This window comes from Diorhabda carinulata, chromosome 5, assembly GCF_026250575.1.
Source record: "Diorhabda carinulata isolate Delta chromosome 5, icDioCari1.1, whole genome shotgun sequence".
Lineage (NCBI taxonomy): Eukaryota > Metazoa > Arthropoda > Insecta > Coleoptera > Chrysomelidae > Diorhabda > Diorhabda carinulata.
In genome coordinates, this window is record NC_079464.1 from 18,133,199 (window position 1) to 18,159,444 (window position 26,246).

Consider the following 26,246-nt stretch of genomic DNA (forward strand, 5'->3'; position numbering starts at 1 on the left):
CTTGTAAAAACTTGCATATTTAGTACAACGCGTCGAGACTTGCCGTAGTCGCGTCGGCCGCCGTCCAGTCCGCAAGCTTGTTCAGACGTGCAAATTAAAACAACTTGGGGTGTATGTGCTTGCAATCTTGCATGAATTTGTTTGATTCTTCACCGATATGAAAACGAATATCAAAGAGCTGCGATATCCACCGACAACATCTAGTAGCAAAAAATTTGACTTGTATATTGCACCTATCTCTTAAATTTGTGATTAATGCTTATCTCAACAATTGTAAGATGAAAATAATAGAGATCTCCGACGACTTCTGTTAAATAGTGAAGTACTATGGTTGCCGAAAGGTGCGTATCAAGATTTTATTCATTTTTCGAGTTTCTGGAAAGTAAAGATCCTGATTTAAAAGAAAATCTGATCATGACCTTAACTTACATTTACAATGGGACAGCCTCTATTTAATAAAAACAAAGAGTGTGATTTCAGCTTGTCTTGGTAAATTGAATGAAGGAAAATATCGGTCGTCGCGAATTTTTACAGTTTTCAAACTTAGAATGCCTTGATGAAGATATTTAGAGAAACGTTCAACATTTCATTGCTTTGTATAATTATTTCAAAATCAGATTTCAAGATATTCTGCCGATGGAAACACCACCATGGATCATAAAACAATTTCATTGAACAGAAGTGGAGAATGTGATATTACAAGACGAGATTCTCGAGCTTAGGTGTTTCTTGTGCTGTGAGTCACTATAAAAAAAAGGAAATTGGATGGAGTCACTCACAGCTCAATAAATTGAAAATCTATCCTTTTTTTAAACTGTTAATTCGTCTTTCAAACTCAGCCACAACTACTCAAGTTTCCATAGAGAGATTCAATTGAAACATGAAATGAAATTGAACATATGAAACAAAGAAGTTTGAGAACCAATGATCTAGGACGTCAAGAAACTTTGGTATTAGAGGTTATTTCACCTAACCTAATTTACAATTATACCAAAAATTTCTCCCAAAAGAGCTAGCGCCTTTTATAAATGACGCTGATGTCAGTTTTGTAAGTAGATGTTAAATCATTTACTATAAACTCGCAATTAAAAGCGTTCAAAGTGGGAAAAGCAACTGGTTATTTTTTGTTTATAAACAACTTTTAGGTATTTTTCATAAAAATATGCTATTTTGCAAAAAACAATTCTTATTTTTTCCTCCAATTGTTATTTTAAAGAGCAGGTAAAATAGATGAAATGGACATTTTGACAGGAGAGTTTTTGAACCCCTCGTATACATTTGAGTGTATTTGATAAAATTGATATAATCATGGGAATACTAATCTCAAATCCGAAAAAAATTCTGTTAAGACCACTCGAATTTAATAATAAAGTAAATACACCCGTATACTTGATAAAAACAAAACAAAAACCTAATATTTTATCGTGATAGAAACCACTTGGAGTCTTATCAATTAAGTACATAATAGAGAACATCTTTTGTGATTTCATTTGCTGCAATCTATAGATGGTGATTAAACATTGTATTCTCTTTTTTTCTAACACCAACATACTTTTATTAACTTTTTGATATCATGTTGTAAAAACCCCATAAATTATATTGTGAGATTTCCAAAAATATTTGTACTAAATAATCAAAACAAGTTATTGAATCGACCAAATATATCAAAGATAAATGCTACGTTTTGACACTTTTAACGCGTTTAAACTATTTCATTATTACAGTGATCTTGAAAAAATACTCTCAACATTTTCAAAATGAGATGTAAACCATTTTTCTAATAAGTTTTTTAAATCCATTTTTTTCTAGTAACTCTTGGTAAATGACTGAACAGATTTTAATAACAAATTCGGCTAAAATCCAAATGTAACAGATCACCATCATCAATAACAATCTTGAAAACAATCTGGAGTGGGTTGGAAGCAATTTGATTGAGTTGCTGCTGTTTTTACAAAGAAGACTAGCACTGCATCTCAGGATTTGGTCCTGTTTCCATCACCGTAAATTCGTTTGTTGAGTGTTGGGGCAATATATCCTGGCGTACTCACGTGGAAGAGTTAGCTAAGGCAAGTTTAGAAAAACTTGCAGCCCTTGTCAAGACCAAGAAGTTTTTAATTTTCTACAAGGCCCAGATTATTTCATCTTTGGATGGAGTATTGCTCGCATATTTGGAACTCGGTTCAGAAGAATACTCTACAGATACTTGATTCAATGCAGAAGAGAGCGATTTGACTCGTAGGTACCTTGGAGTTGACTAACTTAGAACATAAAAGAAATCTCGCTGACCTGACTCGTGTTTTACCAATATTACCACGACAGATGCTCTTCCGAGTTATTCAAAGTAATCTCACCTAAAGCAGTATTTGCAAGACATATTCGACAGTCTTTGAAGAAGTGCAAATCTGTGAAATGACTACCAATGCACGTCTTTCCCAAACTCTTCAACCTACAGAAATTCAAGATCAATATCCACAAGCATCACCATAAGGCAGGCACCACTCGAATTACTCGGGTGTCTCTTGTGCTTGCTTTTTACGTAAAAAAATTATATACCAAAAAGGAAGAATCAAAAACGGTAACATGGATAATGGATATCTCAATAGATAACTGTAAAATAAGGTGTCATTATTGGATCGAAAAACATTAAAAAATTAGTCGATTTATAGGAAAACATTCCCAGCTTTAATTCAGTTTTTAGTATGACGTGATTGATATTCTAAAGACAATAAGTGCAATTAACTATTTGGAAATTATGAGTAATCATTGACGTTAGCATTATTTATTAAAAAGTATTGTTTCATTTATCGAGGCATCTTTTATTTGTTCGTAAAACCTGACGAGACTCTAAAATGTTAACATCAATATTAATGCTCATTTTAGTTACCACATAGAATCATATCTTATAATCCAGAAACAAATATACAAAATAATTTACACTCAATACAAACTAATCGATAAATAAATAATAAGAATTATAATGGAATGTAGAACTATGAAGGTATTTTCTCTATTTCAACTAATAATATCTGGTACCCTCGTGTATTGAGACAAGTAGTGATAAATTTGAATAAATGACGGCTTATCAGTTTGCTACTACAGCCACTTCAGTTGGAAATAAGTTGAAAATAGCACCAAAGAAGATTCGGAAATGATAAAATCTATTTACAAGAGGTATGAGTGATTTAAACATTCGATAGATTGAAGAAATCGAAGTAAATTATAGTAAACTTTTAGCGATTTTTTTCTTTATATTCGTTTTCTTCGCTTTTTTTTATTGAGCTCACAAAAATTCCGGTTATTTTTATAGATTTATTTTAGTTTTAAGCAAATTTTTCATGATAATTTTCTTATAAATGGGAATCCACTTGAGGGCTACAACAATCCCGAATTTCCATTGATAACTCCCCGTCTTATCTTCAATATATTATTAAATCTGAGTTTTTTTTTAATTCATAGCTGCTTTTGTTCGTTGTACTCTTCTGTATACGCAGTTACGCGAATTTATTATTTTTTTCAATAAATTTATTTGTTGCTAAAACTTTTTTCCATTATTCTTAGCAATAAATATGAATCTGAATAATCGTTTCCGGGGATAGTTGTAGAATGTTTAATTTTTATTAAGCTCGCAAAAATTCCAGTTATTTTTATAGATTTATTTTAGTTTTAAGCAAATTTTTCATGATAATTTTCTTATAAATGGGAATCCACTTGAGGGCTACAACAATCCCGAATTTCCATTGATAACTCCCCGTCTTATCTTCAATATATTATTAAATCTGAGTTTTTTTTTTAATTCATAGCTGCTTTTGTTCGTTGTACTCTTCTGTATACGCAGTTACGCGAATTTATTATTTTTTTCAATAAATTTATTTGTTGCTAAAACTTTTTTCCATTATTCTTAGCAATAAATATGAATCTGAATAATCGTTTCCGGGGATAGTTGTAGAATGTTTAATTTTTATTAAGCTCGCAAAAATTCCAGTTATTTTTATAGATTTATTTTAGTTTAAAGCAAATTTTTCATGATAATTTTCTTATAAATGGGAATCCACTTGAGGGCTACAACAATCCCGAATTTCCATTGATAACTCCCCGTCTTATCTTCAATATATTATTAAATCTGAGTTTTTTTTTAATTCATAGCTGCTTTTGTTCGTTGTACTCTTCTGTATACGCAGTTACGCGAATTTATTATTTTTTTCAATAAATTTATTTGTTGCTAAAACTTTTTTCCATTATTCTTAGCAATAAATATGAATCTGAATAATCGTTTCCGGGGATAGTTGTAGAATGTTTAATTTTTATTAAGCTCGCAAAAATTCCAGTTATTTTTATAGATTTATTTTAGTTTAAAGCAAATTTTTAATCATCCCGAATTTCCATAGATAAGTACCAGCCTTATATTAATATATTAATTTATTAATATATTAATATATTAATACATCTGAGTTGTTTTTAATTTATAACTGCTTTTGTTCGATTTCAACTATAGATAAAAATAAAGGGAAAGTGCATACAAATTTTTATTTAAAACAGGATATAGTGTTCCAGAAAAGTTTGCGAAATTACGGTTTTCTTCTTGATCACGTCACAAAATACTTTTTATCAGCACGTATTTTATATCATTCTAAACCATTCCAAAGGAGCCTTTTAGAAAATGCTTTCATTCATAGATTGCAGTAAGTTAATTGCATAACAAGTTAAAAGCAGTACCTTAACCAAAAATAATTCAAAATTGGGGTAGCTGAAGATTCTATGAATTCCTGATTTCAGGATCAGCTTCAAGGCCGATAGTACTTGAATACTACAATACCGATTCGATTTGGAGGTTTCATAATAATATTTAACGTTAATTTGCCCAAATTTTGATGGTACTATCGTTTGTCTGATTTGATTTATAGATAAATTACTAGTTGTTTTGTGTTTTTTGATGTATGATAGATTTTTACAATCTTTGTATGTGCCATATTTCAAGGAGGTACGATAACAAGTATACCGCATATGGCAGATGGCACGTGAATAAACGGCAGGTGATAACCTTTATTCTATGTAAATAAAATTAAAAAATTTAAGAGTTTCAATCAAAAAATAAACACCATATTGATATCGACGCAAATCCCTACCTATACATAAAAAATAATTCGGTGTATAGAGAAGAATGAATGTTCTAAGTCTGTTTTTTTGTTACATCAGGAATAAGTCTAAATAATTAGATTGATAAAAGACACGTGGAATCAGCTAAGAAGTCTCCAATAAATGTTTTTCATAGATAAGTTTGTAAGTTTTTTGATCTACAACTCAATAAAATAATTATTTGAAAACATTCTGTATACAATTTCGTAGTAATTTAATAGCTTTGCAGGTGTTTGAAATAAAGTAATTTACTATCCATCAGTATTTTCAATAATAACGACATAGAAAATAAGTTGTTCCAATACCACCATCACCACTTGAAATATATCAAATGAAAAAAAAATCTTTCAAGTGTGCTTACATGAATTATGGGTAAATTTTCAATGGTGATAAGTATCCAGGCGATAAAATTGATACTAATATGAAGGGGATAAACGTAAATGAAATTAAGTAATAAACAAAACTTAGAGGAAGCAATTTTACACAATGAAATTGACAAAATCTTGACGGAGGTTCTTATGAACATCTGGGGATAAGCAAATGATAAGTCTTCTTACGATGAAGTATCATTATTTGTAACAACTATTCACAGCAGAGGTTTTTGCAGACGACACGACAATCATGGCAACAGATGTAGACCGAACTGTAGCTGTAGAATTTGTGGCTCCATGAAAATAAACGTCAATGCCAACAACAAAATCCCATTCAGTTGAAACCAGTTGTCAATTACTTAGAGTAGCATTTAGATGGAAAACTTACATGTATGGGGAGCACATCAAAAACAAGAGAAAACTGTTAGATTTGAAACTAAAAAATATGGACTCGCTTCTCACCAAAATGTCTCAACTAAGATTCGAAACTAAATCGCTCAATTATAAAACTATATCCATACCAATCCGATGATCGTACGAAATAGAACTATAGAGCTGCAGTAAACGAAGATACTCCAAACATTCCAATACAAAACGGTACGTTACTAATCAAAAAATTCATAGCGATCCGAACATCCCACTAATCAAAGAACGATTTCACAGCATAGAAAATTCGATCCGATGACCACAACAACAAATTAATAAATAATCTATTCAACCAACGACCATCAAAGAGTAGATTGAAGAGAATGTGGCCAGAAGATCTCCCAAAATAAGTACAGTCAATTAATGGTTGACTTTAGTGACTTCTAGACAATTATTAAGAACAGGGAAATCAAGTGGGAGTTGTGAAGTGTTGTATGTATGTAAGTTGTTGTTCGTCTATAATATATTTCGTAATCGTCAAGGGGTATTTTGTTAGCAGTGGAGCAGTCATCATAACATGCCACTTATCGTTCATGAGCGCCATAATTCCGTTGTAAAATTGCTAAGATATACTCCCAAGATTAAGGTACAAATTTCACTATATGATAAAATCATCCGGGTAAGTGACATGAAAAAAATATTGCGGGCATCAGAAATTATAATTAGAGTAACAACATACAGGGTAGAAAAAGGGTCATACGTGTAAAAGCAATACTGCAACTCCCATATGCAAGCGATGGTCGTTGGATAGGTTAGGTTAAGGCCCGTTGAACACATGCGAAGCAGGTGCACTCAACATATATAGACCTAGAAAACAGCGGCGTCGTTTAAGAGGTATACCGACAAAATAGAGTATGTTTTATAAAAAATGAATATTGTTTGCTGAGTATTTTCTCTTCAAAGTTCTGCTTTTATCTGTTTTTAATTTGAATTTACTGAACTGTAGTCTGGATTCAACCAAAACATCGTACTAAAGAGATGCTGTGCGTTGTGGATGAAAGTTTGGAATGGGTGGACGATAGACATTTGCCTTAAATGTCTTCCAGCACTACCAGAATCCCAGATGACATGTGTCCAATTACCTATTTCAATCGAAAAAGTACACGAATCTTGAGTAAAAATTTAGTTTTCATCTATATTTACTTTGAATTTCATTTATTTCAATTAAATTAACTATAATATACCTGAACGGTTTATTATTTTGTCGAATAATAAAAAAAATTAGTTTAAAATATTATTATCGTCAATCTCACTAAATCTCATCTAAAGGGGGGAGAGCCTCAACTGATTGACAAATGACACACGTAATTAATGGATGCCCCATAATTTGGGAAACCCTCCATCTTAAGGAATTGCGTGTAAGTTACAAACAAGATATACTGTCTAAGGAGCTAGTTTGATAAAAAACAAAAGTTTATTCATTCGAATTTTTTATTCAAAAATAGACCCAAGGGTCAGTTCAAATCTTTAGAACATTAGTTTCAGTGTCTATGTTTGAAGTAAATGTGTGGCAATTGGGGAATCTTCTTCTTCTTATTCGATCTCATGATCTGTTAGTTTTGCAGGTTTCTCCGTCGTTCCTGGGAGGTGGACTGCCAGTTGTCCATCCATTTCTTAGGTGGTTGTCCGGGTTTTCTTTTCCCTATTGGTTTCCCTTCAAGTACGATGCGTGGCAGTCTAATCTCTTCCATTCTTCTCACGTACCATACCATACCATACGATGTCTTGCACCCCACATTGTTTCCAGATGTTTCCTCTCTGGCTTCTATTCCTTATGATCCTAACCTTGATATTCTTTCGCATGTATTCGTTCGCCCATACTGGTCGTGGTAACTCGACAGGTCCATACCTAGGTATTTAATTTGTGAGATTTGTTCGATTATTTCGTCCTGAACTACCAGTTTACCTCGTACGGGCTCTTTAGCAAAGGTTAAGCTTTTCGTTGCAGCTAATACGCATATATTAGAAACAGATTTAAGCCGTTGCACTTTCAAATGGAAATTTGTAAATTTTATAGCTAAAATATTTATAACTTTAAATGTATTTAGAATTCATTTAACATAAATTTATTAACTTTCGTTTTTTTGTCTTTGGGTTACTTTGTTTTCATAAAGTTTTGTATTAACGTACGACTCTGTACGTACATTCATATATAAATACGGTTCTTTCTGGCTACGTACTAGAGAATTTCGTTTTTTCGTTTCAGCAGTTACACCTGCTACCTTCCAGCCGACGCTTATTATTTTTACGTAATTAATTTATTGAAATATTCGTGAGAAAGTCCATTTTATCGCGTAACTATATAGAGTGAAGTACTAAAGTAACGGAAAAATTCATTATCAATCCAATCCTAAAACAGGATCGAAGTAGTTTAAATTTGACTACTTATCTGCGTGGAATGAAATGTTCCCCGGTATCAATTCTTATGAAAATATTTATAAAAGTAGTTGTAGCACAACAAGTGAATAATCTTATTGAGAACATTTTGTCACATAGAACGAAGAATAATGTTTATTGCACTACAACAGAAAATGAAGTATGTAAAGAAAGAAATGAGATGTATAAGCCGTTCTGAAAGATTGAAGGAAGACAAGATGCACAGGTGAAATAAAATATATATTAGAGGAAGATCTGAATAAAAAGTAATGATGAAATAACCAGATATTAATACAAACAAATGAGAGACAGTTGGTGAATGAAAAAATGTAAAAAACGGGGAAAGATTCATAAAATTACGTGTTTGGCAGATACTTCTTGTCCCACGGTGTACGATATTTGAAACAAGGGTAATTTAATGTAATTTAATGTATATGGGGCGCTGAAATTATTCCTTCACATACTTTTTCGAGGTTGAAAATTTAGATAGGTTAGATTATTCTGAAACTCAAAATATTCAGCGACTTTGGTGAGATATTCGTGATAAGATACCTCGTTATGGAAGAACTAGATCTCATTATCGACAGTATTTTGGAGAATTTATATTTAAAAGACATTATTCATATTCAAATAGAATTTATTGAAGAAATTATTTGTACGTGTAAATAGATGATAATTGTTAGAAATTGATTTGTGTCATTACATTAGTCATAACTAATTATAATTAATGTTAGAGAGGATTTGGGGGTGTTAAAAAATAGTGTAAATGTTCAACAGAAACCTCCCCCCGCCCCTAATCCTCCCCAACATCAAGTATTTGCACAATATCAAGTATTCAAGATAGTGTACATTTTCCATTGTTCAAACCTTAAAAATCATGTGAGGGAATTTTTTTCAGCATAAATAACCGTATAACATACTACAATTTCGAGGAAATCGGTACTATGAAACCTAAACTAAATAATTACCGAAACAAGTTTGATACATTAAAAAAATGTTAGTGCAGTTTTTTGAATTCAAATTTGATTAGGTATAATATTAAATAAGTCCACTCCAGCTAAAGAATCTTTTTGATAAATTTGCTACAGGTTGTAATCTACACCAAGATTTTTTATTTTAATTTTTATCTTTTGTGAACAAATTTTTTTTACGAGATTTGAAGAAAACTTATCTTTTTATGTTCCAAATATACTGTAATTCTTTGAATTGAAATATAAAGTTTCTCACGTTATTTTGACATAATATCGAACGAAAATTATCATGTCAAAATATCAGCTTTTTTTAAAAAGTCGGTGAGATTTTTATTCGTTGAAATCTCTACTTTTGGATGGTATAAAACGATATCATACCATCAACATGGTAAACTCTCTCAGAAAAGGCAAAAAAAGAAAAAAATTCGCACCCGAATATTTCATTAAATTACTTATGTTTATCAATGTAAAATGGAATCTCACGTTTTACTTGTAGTGAAAAAATTGTACATAAAGATTAAAAAAATTTCGGGTGTGACTTTTTTTTGCCTTTTCTGAGAAAATTTACAATGGTAATGGTGATATTTGTTTACATCATCAAAAAGTAAAGATTTCAACGAACAAAAATCCCACCGACTTTTTTAAAAAAGCAAATATTGTGACGGGAGAATTTTCGTTCGAATTTTATGGTGCTTTTTCGATATAACGTGAAAAATAAAATATTTCAATTCAAATAAATTACGGTGTATATGGGGCGTGAAAAGGCAACTTTTCACAAAATTTTATGAAAAAAAATGTTTTTATTGTAAAAGATGAAAATTACAAACGAAAAATTTGGTTTTATGAGTTTTTCACATGAATTTTGAGGTTATGTGAAAAAAGTGTAGATAAAAAAGTTGTAGATCTTTTTATTATCTACAACTTTGATGTTTGACTTTTTTCCATAGGACATAGTATTTTTTCCGGTAATCGAGATAAACTATTTTTTACCCTTAAAACCTCATCCCTATTCTTTTCCCGACCTTAGATCGCCCGTAAATTATTTTTATCATATTCCAATCTTCTGTTATTAGTAATTTTTACATTCAGTATCAAATATCTCCGATTTAAACTGTCACGTACTAAGCGGTTATTGTCTTTCGGACCTTTTGATTATCTAACTACACAACCTCAAGTATCCTTAATATAACAAGATGACTCTTAACAAACGAATTTTATTCAGTAAATTAGTGTACACATAACAAACGGAAGTGAATGTTTAAACCACCAAATTATTTCATTAAATTTATTTTTGACTTAATTAAAATAAAACCTTTGTCAAGGACTTGAAAGTCCACGTAAATATTTTTAACGTGAATTATATGTTGTGTGTGAGTACGGCAACCGAACAGGCAATTATTATGACGAATATGGGGGCCGAGAAGTTGGTTGCTAACGAGATGTACTTCATTTAAATAATATTTAATGGAATATTTACCATATAGTCTTCTTTTCAATATATATCCTTAATGATATTTCCATCCAATAATTTCAGTTATCGATCGAAAGTTAAAAAACGATCTAGTACAAATTATTTTAATTTATAAATTGTTTATACTGTTACAAGATACAAGGTGAGGCATTAATGACAAAATGTCGAGAACGATTAGTCGTCGGCTCGGAATTATGGACATGTTCAGAGTTAATTTCGACATTACTTGGTCGGGTTTGATATAGTATAAAGGTAGTAGGAGAATTATTTTTTCAAATATGAAAAACTCCCATGGCATTAAGATGTACTACCCTACAATTGCATTTTTTAACCACAGTTGTATTTCGATTGAAACAAGTGGTATAACGCACACTCGGTATATTCTTTGAAGGACTGAAAGAACCGCCTCGAGATAAAAAGAGCAGTTAACAAAAAATCGATTTTTTCAAATTTCGGTAGACTGAAAATGTAAGAGAGGTAAATGATATAATTATAAAGTAATTTCTTATCATGTCAAGAAATACAGTGTGAAACAAGAGACATTTTCTACTAACGTCTTAGAATAATTTTAAATTTATAAATAACTCAAATTACTATATTGAATAGTTGAAGATATTGATCAGGAAGAAAAAGCAGTTGCGAGACGTGCTTGGCATCCATAAATGAACAATTGAATGATGCATAAAATTCTCAACATTTTTGATGACAATATACTAAAGTAGTTACATCATTTGGAGATTTAGGCACCAAAAATAATTGGTTTTGGTTTATAAATAACTTTTACTTTCCACTTTTACTTCTAATAACATGATATGAAAAAGAATTTTCTTTAAAAATGTTGGTTAAATTCGCTTTTCACATCATAAAGAGAACACAAAAATTTTGGAAAAAAAATTATTTATTTTTAGCTTCATACAGTTTTTCAAGCGATATTCAATAAGTTCGATAACTTTTTTATAATAAGAATCGTCACAATAATTATTAATTGTGTACATCACGTTTTTATTGTTGGAAAATCTTTGACCACCGAGACATTTTGTCAAGTTTGGGAAATGGGAAAATGATCAGATTGTGCGAGCTGGTGCATTGTCTTGATGAAGCAACACTTTTTAACCAAATGCGGCCATTTTTGCTAGGTTTTTTTTTTCGCTCAAACGTTGTAATAATTTCGCATAATACTTTCCGCATCCCAAAAAAACCGACGCCATCACCTTACCTACAAATGGATTTGTCTTCTTTGGATCCGGTACGAAGTGATCCAAATTTCTTCTATGTTTATGGAACATTGGTATAGCTTTCTCTTGTCCAAATTTTCAGTTAATATGCGATGTACCGCACTTTTTGAAATTATTCTACTATGTCGCCGATAATCCAGTGGGTTTTTTTCAACATTTCTGAAGTCATCACCTCATTTGGTCGACCACTTCGATGCTGGTCTTATTTTTGGAACCGTCATCGTATATTGGTCTGTTCCATTCCGTTTTCGTAGTAAAAAAAATCAGATTTAGTGATAAAGAAAGGTATTACAGTAAAATTAATCCTAAACATCGGAGTGTCGAATATAAAAGTAGGTATCCGTGTGAAAGATATTTGCACGTGAAAATTATAGGGCTTACTATGATAAATTACTGCGGCTTTTTAATCAAAACAGATCATAACGATACATCAATTATGATTGTTTTAAGTGTAGAAAGGATTTGAAGTGTTCAATTGCATAAAAATTCAAATCAAAATTGTGGATTGAGGATTCACAAACATACAATGTAGAAAAGAACGTAGATACTCATAAAGATCAATTTAATAATTTTTTTATAAACTTAAAAGACATTTTCGTAATTAATTAATTATTGGAGAATAAAAAATAACTGCCGCGAATTATCGTTAAAATTATATAACTAATACTTGTACAATATACGTGAGATTTATTGTTTATTGATTCGGTCAGAAGGTAATCAAATTCCAAAAATGGTGTGACCACCGTGTTAGCCAAAAATGTATTCAACAAAAAGTAATTATTATACAGTATGGTGCAAATGAAAGGAATAAATTCGTTATTTGGTAAGCCGGTGACTTTAAGGGAAATTCCCGAAACCCGTCGATTATTATTTTTAAACAGGCTATTCGTAAGGATACCTTTTTATTTTTGACGTCATCTATATGAGCGTGATGACGTCAACGCTAAAATGTTTAAATGGAAATGTGGGTGTCGTAATACGTTATTTGAAAGGTCTTTTAAACACCTATTAAATAATTGATTTGCGTATTGTCACAAATATTAGGGGAGAGTTGGACAAAACGGGATAGCTAACGTTATTTGAACCAAAACTCCCTAACTATTCTATTAATTGTTATTATTTTTGAACTGTAACTTTTCCATTGACTCCTTCGTATGTTTAAGTATAGTTATTTCTGAATAGCTTAAAGATAAAATGGGTAAAATGGGATAGTGTTTGAATATACAAAAAATACATTAAAATAAAATATATTTACTGAACTTGAATGCAGAATACATTTTAGGTCTTATATTTCTAATGAAAAACAAAATTAGGAATTTAATTCTGACAGAAATTATACAAGTATCGCTCACCATCGTTCTCCACCCCGGCGCAAGCTTCGTGAGCCCAAAGTCGACAGTCCGGGCACATTACCCAACCGTCGTCAAACTTAGATTTGGAATACAGTTCTGAACAATAAATGCAAACTTCTTCGTCGTTGTCCTCTTCATCATCTGAACTGCTAACCCTTTTTTTCTCTTTCTTCTCTTTTTTTGGCCTAGTAACACATTTTTTATTTTTCCCTTTGGTATTTTCTGGTTTTTGATTTTCTTCCAAGTTCAGTTTGGGCTTTGTAAGGTGTTGAAGTTAGTATAGTCGTTTTTCCATTCCTTTCATCATTAGCGTTAATTTTTCTTTCTGCGTGAGGAAGTGGAACTACTTGTTGAGGTGTTATTTTAAACTTCGTGCTGGTGGACAGTGTGTCGCATTTGTACAGAATTTGCTGGAAGAAACAGGAGGAGGAGTATTATAATCCTTATTTTCAAGCACCTTGGGTGATTTTCGTGGTGTGACAGGATCTGGAGGCAATGACGGTGTTCTTTTAGAGTGTCTAACATTTTTCTTCTTCAAATTCAACTCGGTTCTGTGGTATCGGTGATGGTGTACGTGGCCTATTATTTTGTTCAACTAGACCAATTATAGGATTGTTCATCGGTGTGTCTGTCGTTTAAGCTGACTCAATCATCCAGTCGTCAAAGACTTCTGAATTAAGAAGTTGAGTGCATGTCTTTTTGAACCTATTGAATGCTGTTTGAATGCTAGCAGCTTTCATGTATGCTTATCCGAAAAGCTTGCCTATTTGAGATATTGTAACTGGTCGACCTGGATGTTGCTGCATCCATTTTTGAACCTTTGACGTATAGTATGTGCTAAGTGATGACATGAAACTGACGTCCAGAGGTTGCAAACGGTGAGTGGTATGCGGTGGAAAACAGAGCATTATAACACCGTTATCTCTAGCTTTTTCTATCACTTCTAAATTTTTTGTGTGGGTCGTATGTCCGTCCAAAAGTAACAGCACAAGATGTTCTTTGGAGGGTTTGGAGAACTCAATAAATTGATTGAACCAATTCGTGAAAATCTCTTTTTGCATTCATCCTGACCAATGATAAAAAGCTTTACTTCCAGGAGGAGCATCATCTAGCAGCTTTGCTCTGGATCTGGGGAAAATAAAGGTAGGTGGCATAAATACACCATCAGCACTCATGCAAATGTCCACAGTAACAAGAACGCCGCGTTCAGCTGAAGATATACATCCAACTTGCTACATCCGTTCGACTGGTATTTTATATTTTTCAAGCACCTCAGAAAGCAACGAAAAATATTTTTGTACAGCAGGTCTATTAAAACCCACGGCTCTAGCAAATGATGTTGGTTCAGGGGTACGAAGTTTAAAATTTAGGTGTCTTTTAGAAAACTGTATAATCAAGCTTTACCAGCAATTTTTTTGTCTTTGTTAAATTGATTAGCTAAGCTATTGCGTTGAGCTAACTGAAAGCCAAACTTCGAAAGTCCATCAAAGTAAAACCAAATATTCGCGATTCCATAGACAAAATGTGTTGCACCAATTCTTCTTTTTGCTCCTCAAGGAAAACCTAGTCCCTTTTTCCCTGAATCCTTTCGTTCAAGAGACCCATTTGTTATTTTTTTTACTCTGGCTTCAATCGTTGTGCGAGGTGCCTCAAATTGTTTCGAAGCTTTAAGATAGCCCATTCTTCCTTCGAAAACCTCTTCCACTGCTTGGCGCATACTTTTCTCATTCCAAGACTGCCGATCGGTTTTTCTTTTATATTTTTCCATCTTTTAATCAGCTTGTAAAAAACAAGATTTAAAATCTTCATTAAATTCTATAGCGTTTTTGATTGGACAAAACCGAATAGTATCCGGTTTTACCCGCTTGGTATCGCATTAAAAAATGTTTTTCAAAATTTTCTCACAAAAAAATTAGTCACAAATGTCACAAAACATAGCCACATATTTACATAGTCATGAAAAATACTCTAAAACTAAAAAATTCTTAATTAAACACCGCTACAACAAAATAGCATAACCTACTTTTTACCTTTTTTAAAAATCTAGTTACCTTATCAACATTAACACTTGGACATAATTAACTTTCTGTCAAATGATTGATAGTACTAGACGAATTCAAAAAGTCTTTGTATCTATCAACATGAAGCTGACTGAAACGCATAGAATTGAAATTCTAATAATGGTTGGTAGTGGAGATAAAGCACGTACGCAGAAAGAAATATGTACGTTATTTGATAATAAATACCCCAACCGAAAACCAATTTCACTCACTATAAGCAAAATTGAGAAGAAATGGGTCATGTCAAAGACCTCCCTAAAGGTAGTAGAAAACAAACAACTAGATGTTCTGTTAGCCTTTCAAGATAATCTCCATACCAGTTCACGGCAAGTAGGATTAGATAACGACATGGACCATTCAACAGTTCTTAAAAAGCTGAAGAAGGAAAAGTGCCATCCCCACAAAATAAATTTAGTACAAGAGCTTATGGAAGATGATTTTGATAGACGAATTGAGTTTTGTGAAATTTTGATGGAACAAACTAACAGAGATCCGATGTTTTTAAAAAAGTTTCTTTTCTCGGATGAAGCTACATTTCTACTAAACGGTCATGTCAATCGTCAAACTTAACGGTACTGGGCTACAGAAAATCCACACTGGATGCAAGAGTCCCGTACTCAATACCCAGAGAAAGTTAACGTTTGGGCGGGAATAATAGATAAGAGGATTATTGGGCCATACTTTTTCGAAAAAACCTTAACAACTCGTCAATATTTAGAATTTCTTCAAAACTTCTTGCTACCTGAATTGAACCGGCTGTTTCCAAACAGAAAGGATTTATGGCTGCAGCAAGATGGTGTATTGGTGCGCAACTATTTGAACAAAGTCTTTCCAAATCGGTGGATAGGACGAAGAGGAACAATAGAATGGCCGCCTAGGTCACCTGATTTGACTCCTCTTGATTTCTTTTTATGGGGATTCTTGAAAAGTACCAAGTGTACCAAAATAGACCACAAAATATCAATGAACTCAAAGAAAGGATACGTATTGAGATTGCACAAATAACTCCGGAAGTTATAGAGAAAAGTTCGCGGTACATTTTTCTCATTGTATTTTAGCTGAAGGTAAACAATTTGAGCACTTAATTTAGATTTCGTTGTATTTAATGAGTAATACATATTAAATATTTATTGTAATAATAATATCTTATTAATTTTTCAAACAAAAATCAATTACTGTACATATTGATATGGCTGAATATAACACAATAGTTATTGTACAAGATTTTATAAATTGTCATTTTGGTTTATTCTGGTTGCATTTTTATTCTTGTTAGTTAGTTTTTTCCTCCATTCAATGGTACTTACATGTTTTGATGTGTGATAGCTTTTTAGAAGACTTCCAGTGTCCGAAGATATTTATAATGGAGTTTAAAATTATTTCTCATAATATCTATTGCTTCTTTAAACTTTTTTATATTAAAAATAACAGTGTTTACTACAATAATCTGACCTATCAATTTTTTATCGCAAATTTTACTAACTAATCTTGCACAAAGGAAATTTTATTATCCTTAATACTAACTTAATCGTGAATATTCAGTATTGTGAGATTTTAAAATAAGAGAAAGATATAATTAGGTAATTAAAAATTATTTGCAATTCCGGTTTAGAGCCCAAATAAACAAACAAAGTAGCTGATCAATTGACGTTAATTATCTAGAACAGGCACAACAATTATACCATTTAGTAAATTATCATTACGATGTTCATTAATAATTAGATAATTAGATTTTATTCAGAAATTAGAGCCCGTGGTAACTATGTAATTAAATCTACAGTGCCCCCCATTCTTAAATTATAACTAACATTGAAGAAAATATACAATGCGGTCCATTCGTATGGAATAAATTCAATGTATTATGTGAAGAAAATCAGGTCGATTTCTATTCTTAAATTGACAATTCACAGTAGGAAAATACCAGCACCTTTTCAAAAATTTTAAATAAGAAAAGGGGGTCGCGTGGCACCTTATTGGAAAGGGATTTTAGTCCTCTGTTCAACAATATCAAGTTTTTTATAAATTTGGTGCAAACATAACTGGCTCTCCTTGATTGTCGTGAGAATTTACCCATTTGCTGTAGGACTTCTATGTTTGTCTTATGTTCGAACGCATCAATTTTCTTCTCTGTGGCCGCATCCACGGTTCAACCTTCGCATCCATACAGAAGAACAGGAAAGATGTAACAGCGAAGTATTCTGGTCCAGAGTTCCAGGCTGAGGTTGCGGTTTGCTAGAAGTGTTATCATTTGGTTCAGAGTTTTCCGCGCTTGCTCAATTATTGATCTGATTTCGAGTTTTGGGTCGCATTGCTGGTTGACGAACTTATCAGGTATCTTAAGACTAATAGTTTGGTCTTGGACGTATTCATATATTGGCTGAATTGGTCACTATATTCTACAATAATGTCCACAATAGATTGAAGTTATAGTATAAATTTTCGACTCGACACTGTATATATAAAGCTGAATAAGAAATATATACGGATTCAACTAATTAGAATACTTCAGATAACATTTTAAGTGAGTAATTATTTCGAATGCTATCATATCTAGACTGTAATTTTTATATATATATATATATATATATATATATATATATATATATATATATATATATATATATATAAAAGAACGTCTAATAATGACATATTACTTTAGTGTCAAGGTTAGTAGCCTTTCATTATCCCAAGTATTAGCCGATAAGAATTAATCGGAGCAAGTTTATACAGGCAATCGCATAAAAGGTTAGGGATAGCAAATTACGATGAAAGACTTCATAAGCACCGACAAAGACTCATTTCCACGTACGTTTGTGAATAATCGTTTGTTTTATTATTAAAACAAATCACAGCAACGGTCATTACTCAAAAAAATCGGCTACACTGGAAAAAAACTACACAATTACTGAAATATTAACGATACTCCAAAAGATTGCATTCCTTGCATTGTTAGTCGTTTAGACACATATAATATAATTTATTCTAGACCTGTATGTATAAATTCAAAAACTCAACTTGTTTTGTTCTTCATCTTCGAATGATGTAAGTTGCCATTATTACCAACAAATTATCAAAATAAGCAATAGGAAAAGCTCTGTGGTTGTACAGGTTATGAGACAGGTATGAAACGATTATCATGACTACAAATTTCGTCATAAAAGAGAACAAAAAAAATCCCCAATATATTTGAAAATAAGACAAACAAAGCTTGTAGCATAGAAGTTTCATATTTTGATAAAAATATAAGCAGAAAACAGATTGATTCCCCATGAGGAATCATGAAATAAAAACAGTTTATTCCCATAGAAGATGTTTGAACCTATACAACGTATTAATAATAGTTATTTGTATGACCAGACGACTCCAACAAAGTAGTATTTCAGCCGCGGCGTACACAACATTTTTTAGACGACGCATAAGTTCCAAAACTTCTGGATTTTGTAAATGTAGATTTTATATTACATGGTATCTTACTAAAGGTATGAATTCCCACAACTTGGGTTGAACACTTTATGATAACTGAGAAAGAAATCTGAATGATTTGTGTGAGGAGGTCTTAATGCTAAGTATTTACGAAATAATTCGAGGGGATTTATACCAAGACGAATTTTGATTGTTACAGCAAAGATACGTTGTTTGCCAGTTTTGGTTTCTCGTACTGTTATAATTAAAACATCATTTTTATCTTAAATTATAATTTAGTGAATTCATCCCGTCGTAATCCACCTACCTCGGCTATTATAAGACAAATCTAAAAGACAACCACTCTTCGTATAAATAATAATATATACTTTCCACATGAGATATGTCCCATCGGGTTAATGTAACAAGAATTCTATTATATTTTCTCTGGTTAAAGTTTTTGTTTTTTGCAGTGTATCCTTTGTTTTTGTTTCTTCAGGAAATGGATGAGTTTTGGATATTTGTTGATGTGAACATCTTGTTTTATTGCGTAGTACTACGTTTTTCGTTGGGCTTTTCGAATTAAGAACGGCCGCATTGCTTTCTTCGATGAGATCAGGTAGTGTGAATTCGAGTAACTCTTCATCGCTGATGTTTTCTTTTTCATCATCATTCATTGTTATTCATTAATTTAGAAGAAACGGATAAAATAAATAATTTCAAAAAATCAAAAAATTCGAGGTTATGCAAGTGAAACTGTCAACTGTCAACATTGAAGTGGCTAGAGTCACTCCAGAACGTTCCGAAAGTGTTTTGCAGAACGGAACTGTCACTTTCACTACATGGAACACTCAAAACGCAACTTTCGGTATGTAAATGAATACAGAACGAACAACATTCAGATGGCGTCTTCTAAAAAATTTATTAATAGTGTAATTAATTGAATTAAAAAGATAAATAACTAACATATTTTTAAATTGATCTAACTACATCTAAAAAGTTAGTTAGAATAATTTTTTTTTTGTCGCATAAAGAAGGTGGAAAGTATATTATGGTGTAGAACGACCATAATAATCACACATATGCTCGATCTGGTACGATCATTGTAGCGCACATCTGCTTGCCACATTCGGTCGTCGTCAGCGAGTAGTAACATTTCAGACTGAAATTAAATATAGCCGTTTCATACCTTTTTGCCTGCTGAAAGCATTCATTGTTTTCATTCCCATGCCGAATGCGATATCTACATACTGGGTGTGTTAATATATAACTATTTACACTAATCGTTAAGAAATCTATATCGTAAGATAAATTTTTTTTATATACTTTGATCGACGTTAGGATTTAGGTTATTTTGTTTATTTTTAATATTGAATAGTGGATTTAACTTGTAGCATCCGTGAAATTAATTACTGGGACTAGCTAAACACCTCATATTGTTCTGTTCTGAATGTATTCATTGATCTGGGATCCTAGTCCTTAAGAATGTACAAATCTTTGTGTATTCCCAAATATGCTATGATGTAATAGGACGATGGTCCCAAAAATACCTGGCATGACCTAAAGATGGCGGTAGGTGCTTGAAAACTACCACTGTATTAGAAAGTATGCAATCTAAAAAGCATATGTTTCAAGTTTGAAGACCCCACGTTGTTTAGTATTTGTTTGGCAGCCATTAAAAGTAAATGTTTTCAGTTAATTTGTGAACACGGAAAAAATTGGTCATCGTTATACTTTTATTTGAAAGGTATTAGCTCAACCAATATAAAAAATGAACTAGATTTCACTCTGGATGAGACTGCGAAGACCTGCGAAGACCAGCATCGTTGTGGTCGACCAAATGATGTGATGACTCCAGAAATGTTAAAGAAAATCCACTGGATGATCGACGACAATGCGTTGTACATCGTATATTAATTGAAAACTTGGGCATTAGAAAGCTGTGCGCAAGATGGGTGCTGCGTTTGCTCATAATGAAAAATAAAACGTCGTGAAGATCTTTTCAACGAGTGTTTGGCAATTATTCTCAGTGCATCCATCACTTCACAAAAGAACTATTAAAACAATGGACTGAAAATGGAGAACTGGTTCCAAAGAAGACAAAGATCGTTTCCAGGCAAAATCATGGCGTCGGATAATTCTCATTGCTTATCTTGAAACGTTTAGCCAAGAAGAAAGTGTCGTTTCATAAAGACAATGTACCCACTAACAAATTCGTTATTGCAATAGTCTAAATTGAACTGTAACCTGATACAACCTAATCGCCAGATTTAACCCCGCTCGGATCATTTTCTGTTCCCAGACTTGTCAAAATGTCTCAGTGGTCAAAGATTTTCCAATAATGAAGAGGTGATGTAGGCAGTTAATGCCTATTTTATTTATTTAAGTTAAACTAGGAAATTTTTTTTTCCAAAATGTTTGTGTTTTCTTTGTTTGGCAAGGCTCCATATTATGTAATTTCTTGTGGTATAATTGGAACGTTTCTGTAATTTCTACGTTCAAAAAAGATTTGTAATTGGAACTGATCGAAACGTCCTTATAGCAGATATATGATTTGTGATAGGTACCGTGGATTTGATAAACTATAATTAACCCAACTTATATAGCAGTTGAGAATTCAGTCACGGGAAAAAGCTCTAGAAATATTTGGTAGTTTTGTTTTATAAAAAAAGTTTGATCAGATTTGTCAATATTAAAATACTTTTATTCTAAAACGTACCTTTTTGCCTGCTGAAAGCCTTCATTGTTTTTATTCCCATACCGCTTAAAATGTCTATGCACATTGACTAGATAATAAATATTATAACTATAATAAATATATCACTGTAATATCACAAGAAATGTCATTTTTGTTTTCGGTATGGTTAGGTAATGTGTCTTTTTTTAAGTATTTTTTCGATTCCTGATCATCCGAGGCAATGATTAACTTAATTTTTTCTCGCACTATCCTCAGGTACTTCTGTAATAAAAAAATCTATTCCAATACTATTTCTCTCTCTAGCAACATTTGGTGGATTTTTATTTCGATAATTCAATAAAATTTCTTTCTGTTTAGTTTACCACATGAAATATTTCTGAAGACGTCTTCATACAACGTTATGAATATTGGATGTAGTAAATGTTGAGATATGAGATTCTGCATGAAAATTTAACTACACACTAAACTGTAGTTTAAACGTAAACAAATTGTTTAGTGTAGAAAAAATCTCGGAAACTCGGAAGCGATACGGACGATATACTTCACGACATATTAAGAACTATGTATTATACATTGAAGCCAATATAGAAAACGATTTGAGCAAAAGTTTGATATTTCATACCTAGAAACAATTTTAAGAGGTTTAAATTTTTTTTAGATAGTTTTTTATTTTAAAAACAATTTATTTCGTTAACGAAGCACATCTAAATGTTATTTTATTCGATTATGAATGAGTAAATGTATAATATTATTGTAAACAAATAAAAATCCACCAAACCGCAAATTGTCAAACTAGTATTCATTCCTAACCTCAAATATCCAAAACACATGTCAGATCGAGATAATGTGATCACAGACAATCTGACCACTCCAGAAACGAGAAAAAAACAGTCTAAATTCACTTGTTCCTTTCACACATCAAAATCTATTTAAACTTGAAATAGGAAAGTTCACCGACGGACAAGTATATCAAGTTTCACGGTTATTTTTACGAAAACTTTGTAAATTACCAAATCCACGTTGACAAACACAAAAGAATATACAACTAAGTTTCTCAGTGATGCGAAACGAAGAACAACAAAACGTATTGAAAAGAAAAAAACACAGAACAGTACAGAAAAGAACGCGCACCTGTGTAACAGCCACAGAATGAATAGAGTTGTGTTAGTTGGGAACATTCTGCCCTCCCCACCAAACAAATTCATGAATGAATAGTCTCGGCGCGGGGTGCCACGACCGGAACTGACGTAGTAAGCGTAGTGTATTCGATTTCCACTCTCTAGAAAGAGGTTGTCCTTTTTTCTTTTGGGCTTCTACGAGAGTATTTTCGGTTGGATACTAGAGAAATACGTAGATTAATAAAAAAAAAAATGATCCGCAACTGATTCCAAGAAAGTGAACCGCAATAATCAAAAACGAAATGTCGATTCTTCAATAAATATTTTTTCAAATGTATACCAAAATTAACGTCAACGTCAACGTCAACAAATACTAGATATCCAAACGAAAAAAAAAACCAATTGTGTTAATTACACTAAAAATCAATCAAACGATAATGTTTAATTAATTGTTTCTATTTTCGTATCTGAACGATTTTTGATCAAAATTTGAACATTAGAAAAAAATTATTTATCTAAAATAATGATGTATATTCAAAATGTTATTTTGTTTATACAGGGTGTCCCGCATAATAATCTATACAGTAGAGTCGTATAAGCGAGCTTAAGGAAACTGTAGAAGATCTCTGAAAAAATATAGCAAGAGGTTTCCTAATCACGTAGTTGCTCGAAGACAAACATTTCATTATATTGAAAGATGAGAAAGAAGGAACAGGTATGTTTTAGTATCCTGTTCAAATAAGTGTACGATCTGAACAAATTAGAACTTTTTGTAGACAGACACTTTTCCTTGAAAATTACGAAGCATGACTAAAAATTATCTATGGTAGGAAAACGAACTGACAGGTTACCACTAATCACCTCCTACTTATGTACCAAATTTGGTATTTTTAAGGGTTGAAAAGACATTACATTTTTTCGAAATTACTTTAAATCCCTATAACTCTTCAGGGATAAAACAAAGTAAATTGCCCCCCAATCGTTTTATATGTTAGGCTCCCCTATACCCATCTCTGTTATGTCTCGGTTCTTAGGAGGGACATCCTGTATAATATATACATTACAACAGAATAAAGACCCAATAAGAAGTATGCACATCATTAAAACTTGACATCAATCGACAAAGTCTACGAAATTGGCTCCAGAACTTTTTTGTTTCATAGACGACTTCCAAAATTTTGCTGGATCCGGTGAACTCCCATTTTTTGTCACGTCCAGAGCAGACCTTCGAGTCTCTAATGATGGTCCATCCGGACCACTTCGGCAATCGCGGCTCTACGAAATTGATCGACATCTATATAAGCAAAAAGCTCAAATTAATATTTTTCATGATCTATCTAGATTTTCCACAAATATCGCTTTTCCAAATATCAATATTAACAAAAATGTAAACTACAGTCTGCAACAACACCATATTTGGCTATAGACGTGCTTCAATTTTAAGATCCTTTTCAACTTGAAAGATTGGAAGAAGGGATCAAGTGAAATGACCTGCTACTCTAACCGATCTTATCTTATTTAAAAGGTTATTTTTGACAATATCCGTGACATAAAAATCACATGTAGGAAACACATAACTTGATACAAAAAGTTAAAAACTAATTTATAGTACGAAGAGTGTTAAATAATCATGTATTTATTGAAAATAGTGAAACAAAACGATATGAATCGATAATCAACGATGATAAAATTTGAGCAATGATAATCGATGATCTTACTACTTCTTTCCTGTTAAAGATGTTAATAACCTCGTGCACTATCTGACGAGCTTCCTTCCCATCGATGTCCACTAATATAAAGCTCTTCGAAACCTGTTTTCAGATGTAAATCAGCGGTCAGCTTATTAATTAGCCGATTATATAAATCGGATGTGATTGTGGTTTCGTAGATTTTTTTTTTAACAGAAAACTCCGTTAAATTTTACTATATTTTTTGGACAGATCCACAACTCCAGAGTCGGAATCAGTCACAAAAAGTTTATATATCACACATTTGTACAAACTTTAATCAAGTTTTTGATTAAACGATTGAAATTTTGAGTTTATTTTCCTAATTAGCGAGATTGGAGTAATTAACAAAGAACCTTCATCGAAGTTAGCTATTTATAATTATTAATTAGACTCAATAAATATTCCTCAACTTTGAATCCGTCCCATTGTTTTTGTTTCGATTCTTCTATTTGGATTTGTGTCGCTTTCTCGTTAATTTTTTCATATTTATCTTCACTATAGTATTTTGAACAAAATTTCATTGTTTTAAAATCCATTTTATTTGTGTTTTCATTCTTGCACCCTCAGCTTTAGTCCTTGCTATAAACTATTTCATCAATATTCGTTTCTAATTGACAGGTTTGGACTGTCTAGAGTAATTTTGTTTAGTTGTAAAGATTGTATTTGCAAAAATGCATAAATCCAACCAGAATAACTAAGAGCAGTTCTAGTACTATAGATCATGTCGTATGATCCAGAATCCACTGTACTGTCTTTAATTCAGGTCTCTCCAATACTAAAAATGCTTCTCGAAAATTATTAAGTATTGTTTTAAAACTTCAAGCACAGTTGTCAAACAATTGACTAGAACATGATCTCTGGTTATGTGGACTTCGAATTTTCTAGATTCAACGTTTCTAAAACCAGAGTTTTATCTGTAAAATTCTTAAGGATTGTTGTGGACATTTCCATGATGATGGCCGTTACATATTACCGTCTTATCTAAAGTTCTTTAAAGTTCTTTCTGCTTTGCGCTGAGATCAGTTTCCAAAGAACTGAACTTATCCACCTCCTTAACAGTCTATTATGCCCTTATTGAATCGCATCTCCGATATGACCTTCCCTTCTGGGGTACGTGTGGTGCGACTCAATTTGAGCGAATCTTCAAACTACAAAATAGAGCTGTTAGATATTTAATCGGACTAAACAGCAGGGTTCACTGCAGGGACTTCCGTTTGCCTAATATCGTACAGAAGGTTCAGAATTAGTTAAGTGCTCAATATTTTACATTCCAAAAAATGCGCCATCACTTGCCAATTTAAATCAAATCGATATCATCTTTTCCCGCATTCCACTATAATTTGAGGGTGTATTTACTGGAAAGTGCCTTCTAATGTGATTCCGGACTTTTATACTAACTACTATCTATAATTTTGTGATTCATTGTAGTTTTGTATTGTATATCGAAATTTTATAATATTTGTATCGTTATTTAGTTATTTTTATGATTGTTGTTTAGTTTTTACAAGCTTTTGTCTTCAAATTGTAACAATTTTTTGACAAAAAAGTTCTATTATTGCAATACTAATGTGAGGTTGATTTGATATTTTCCGGAACTAAACTGTAAACTAAAATGACTATAAAAAGTATAAATTATCGACTATTTTATATTCATTTTATTACTAGAAATAATGAGGAACGACTTTTGATAAATACTATCATTATTCTCAGTTTTAAAATAATCAAATCAACGGCCGGTCCGGTCCAACTTATTTCAATTTTAGTTTGTCAACATTTTAATGATTTCCTTTTGAATGTTAAGGAAAGAAGCTGCCGGGCAAGCAACCATTCCCATGTATATTTTATATTTACAGTGTGAGAAAAATGTATATGCTAATAACTCAATTTCGATGTAATTTATTGC

The 26,246-nt window shown here is 32.0% G+C and overlaps 1 protein-coding gene across 2 annotated transcripts in view; it reads right to left on the bottom strand.

The window, feature by feature from the left end:
- Positions 1–26,246, bottom strand: part of LOC130894298 (protein c-ets-1-A-like) — a 222,497-nt gene that overhangs the window by 68,220 nt on the left and 128,031 nt on the right. Inside the window, exons 1-2 of one of the 2 annotated variants that reach the window (XM_057801021.1) lie at positions 22,306–22,676; positions 21,517–21,756 (exon numbers count right to left, since the gene is read on the bottom strand). The exons of the other annotated variant lie outside the window; for it this stretch is intronic. Of the exons in view, the coding sequence (XP_057657004.1) occupies positions 21,517–21,580 (64 nt within the window). The 5' untranslated portion in view covers positions 21,581–21,756; positions 22,306–22,676. Of the gene's footprint in view, positions 1–21,516; positions 21,757–22,305; positions 22,677–26,246 lie in introns of those variants that run through there. 2 annotated transcript variants of the gene reach the window in all.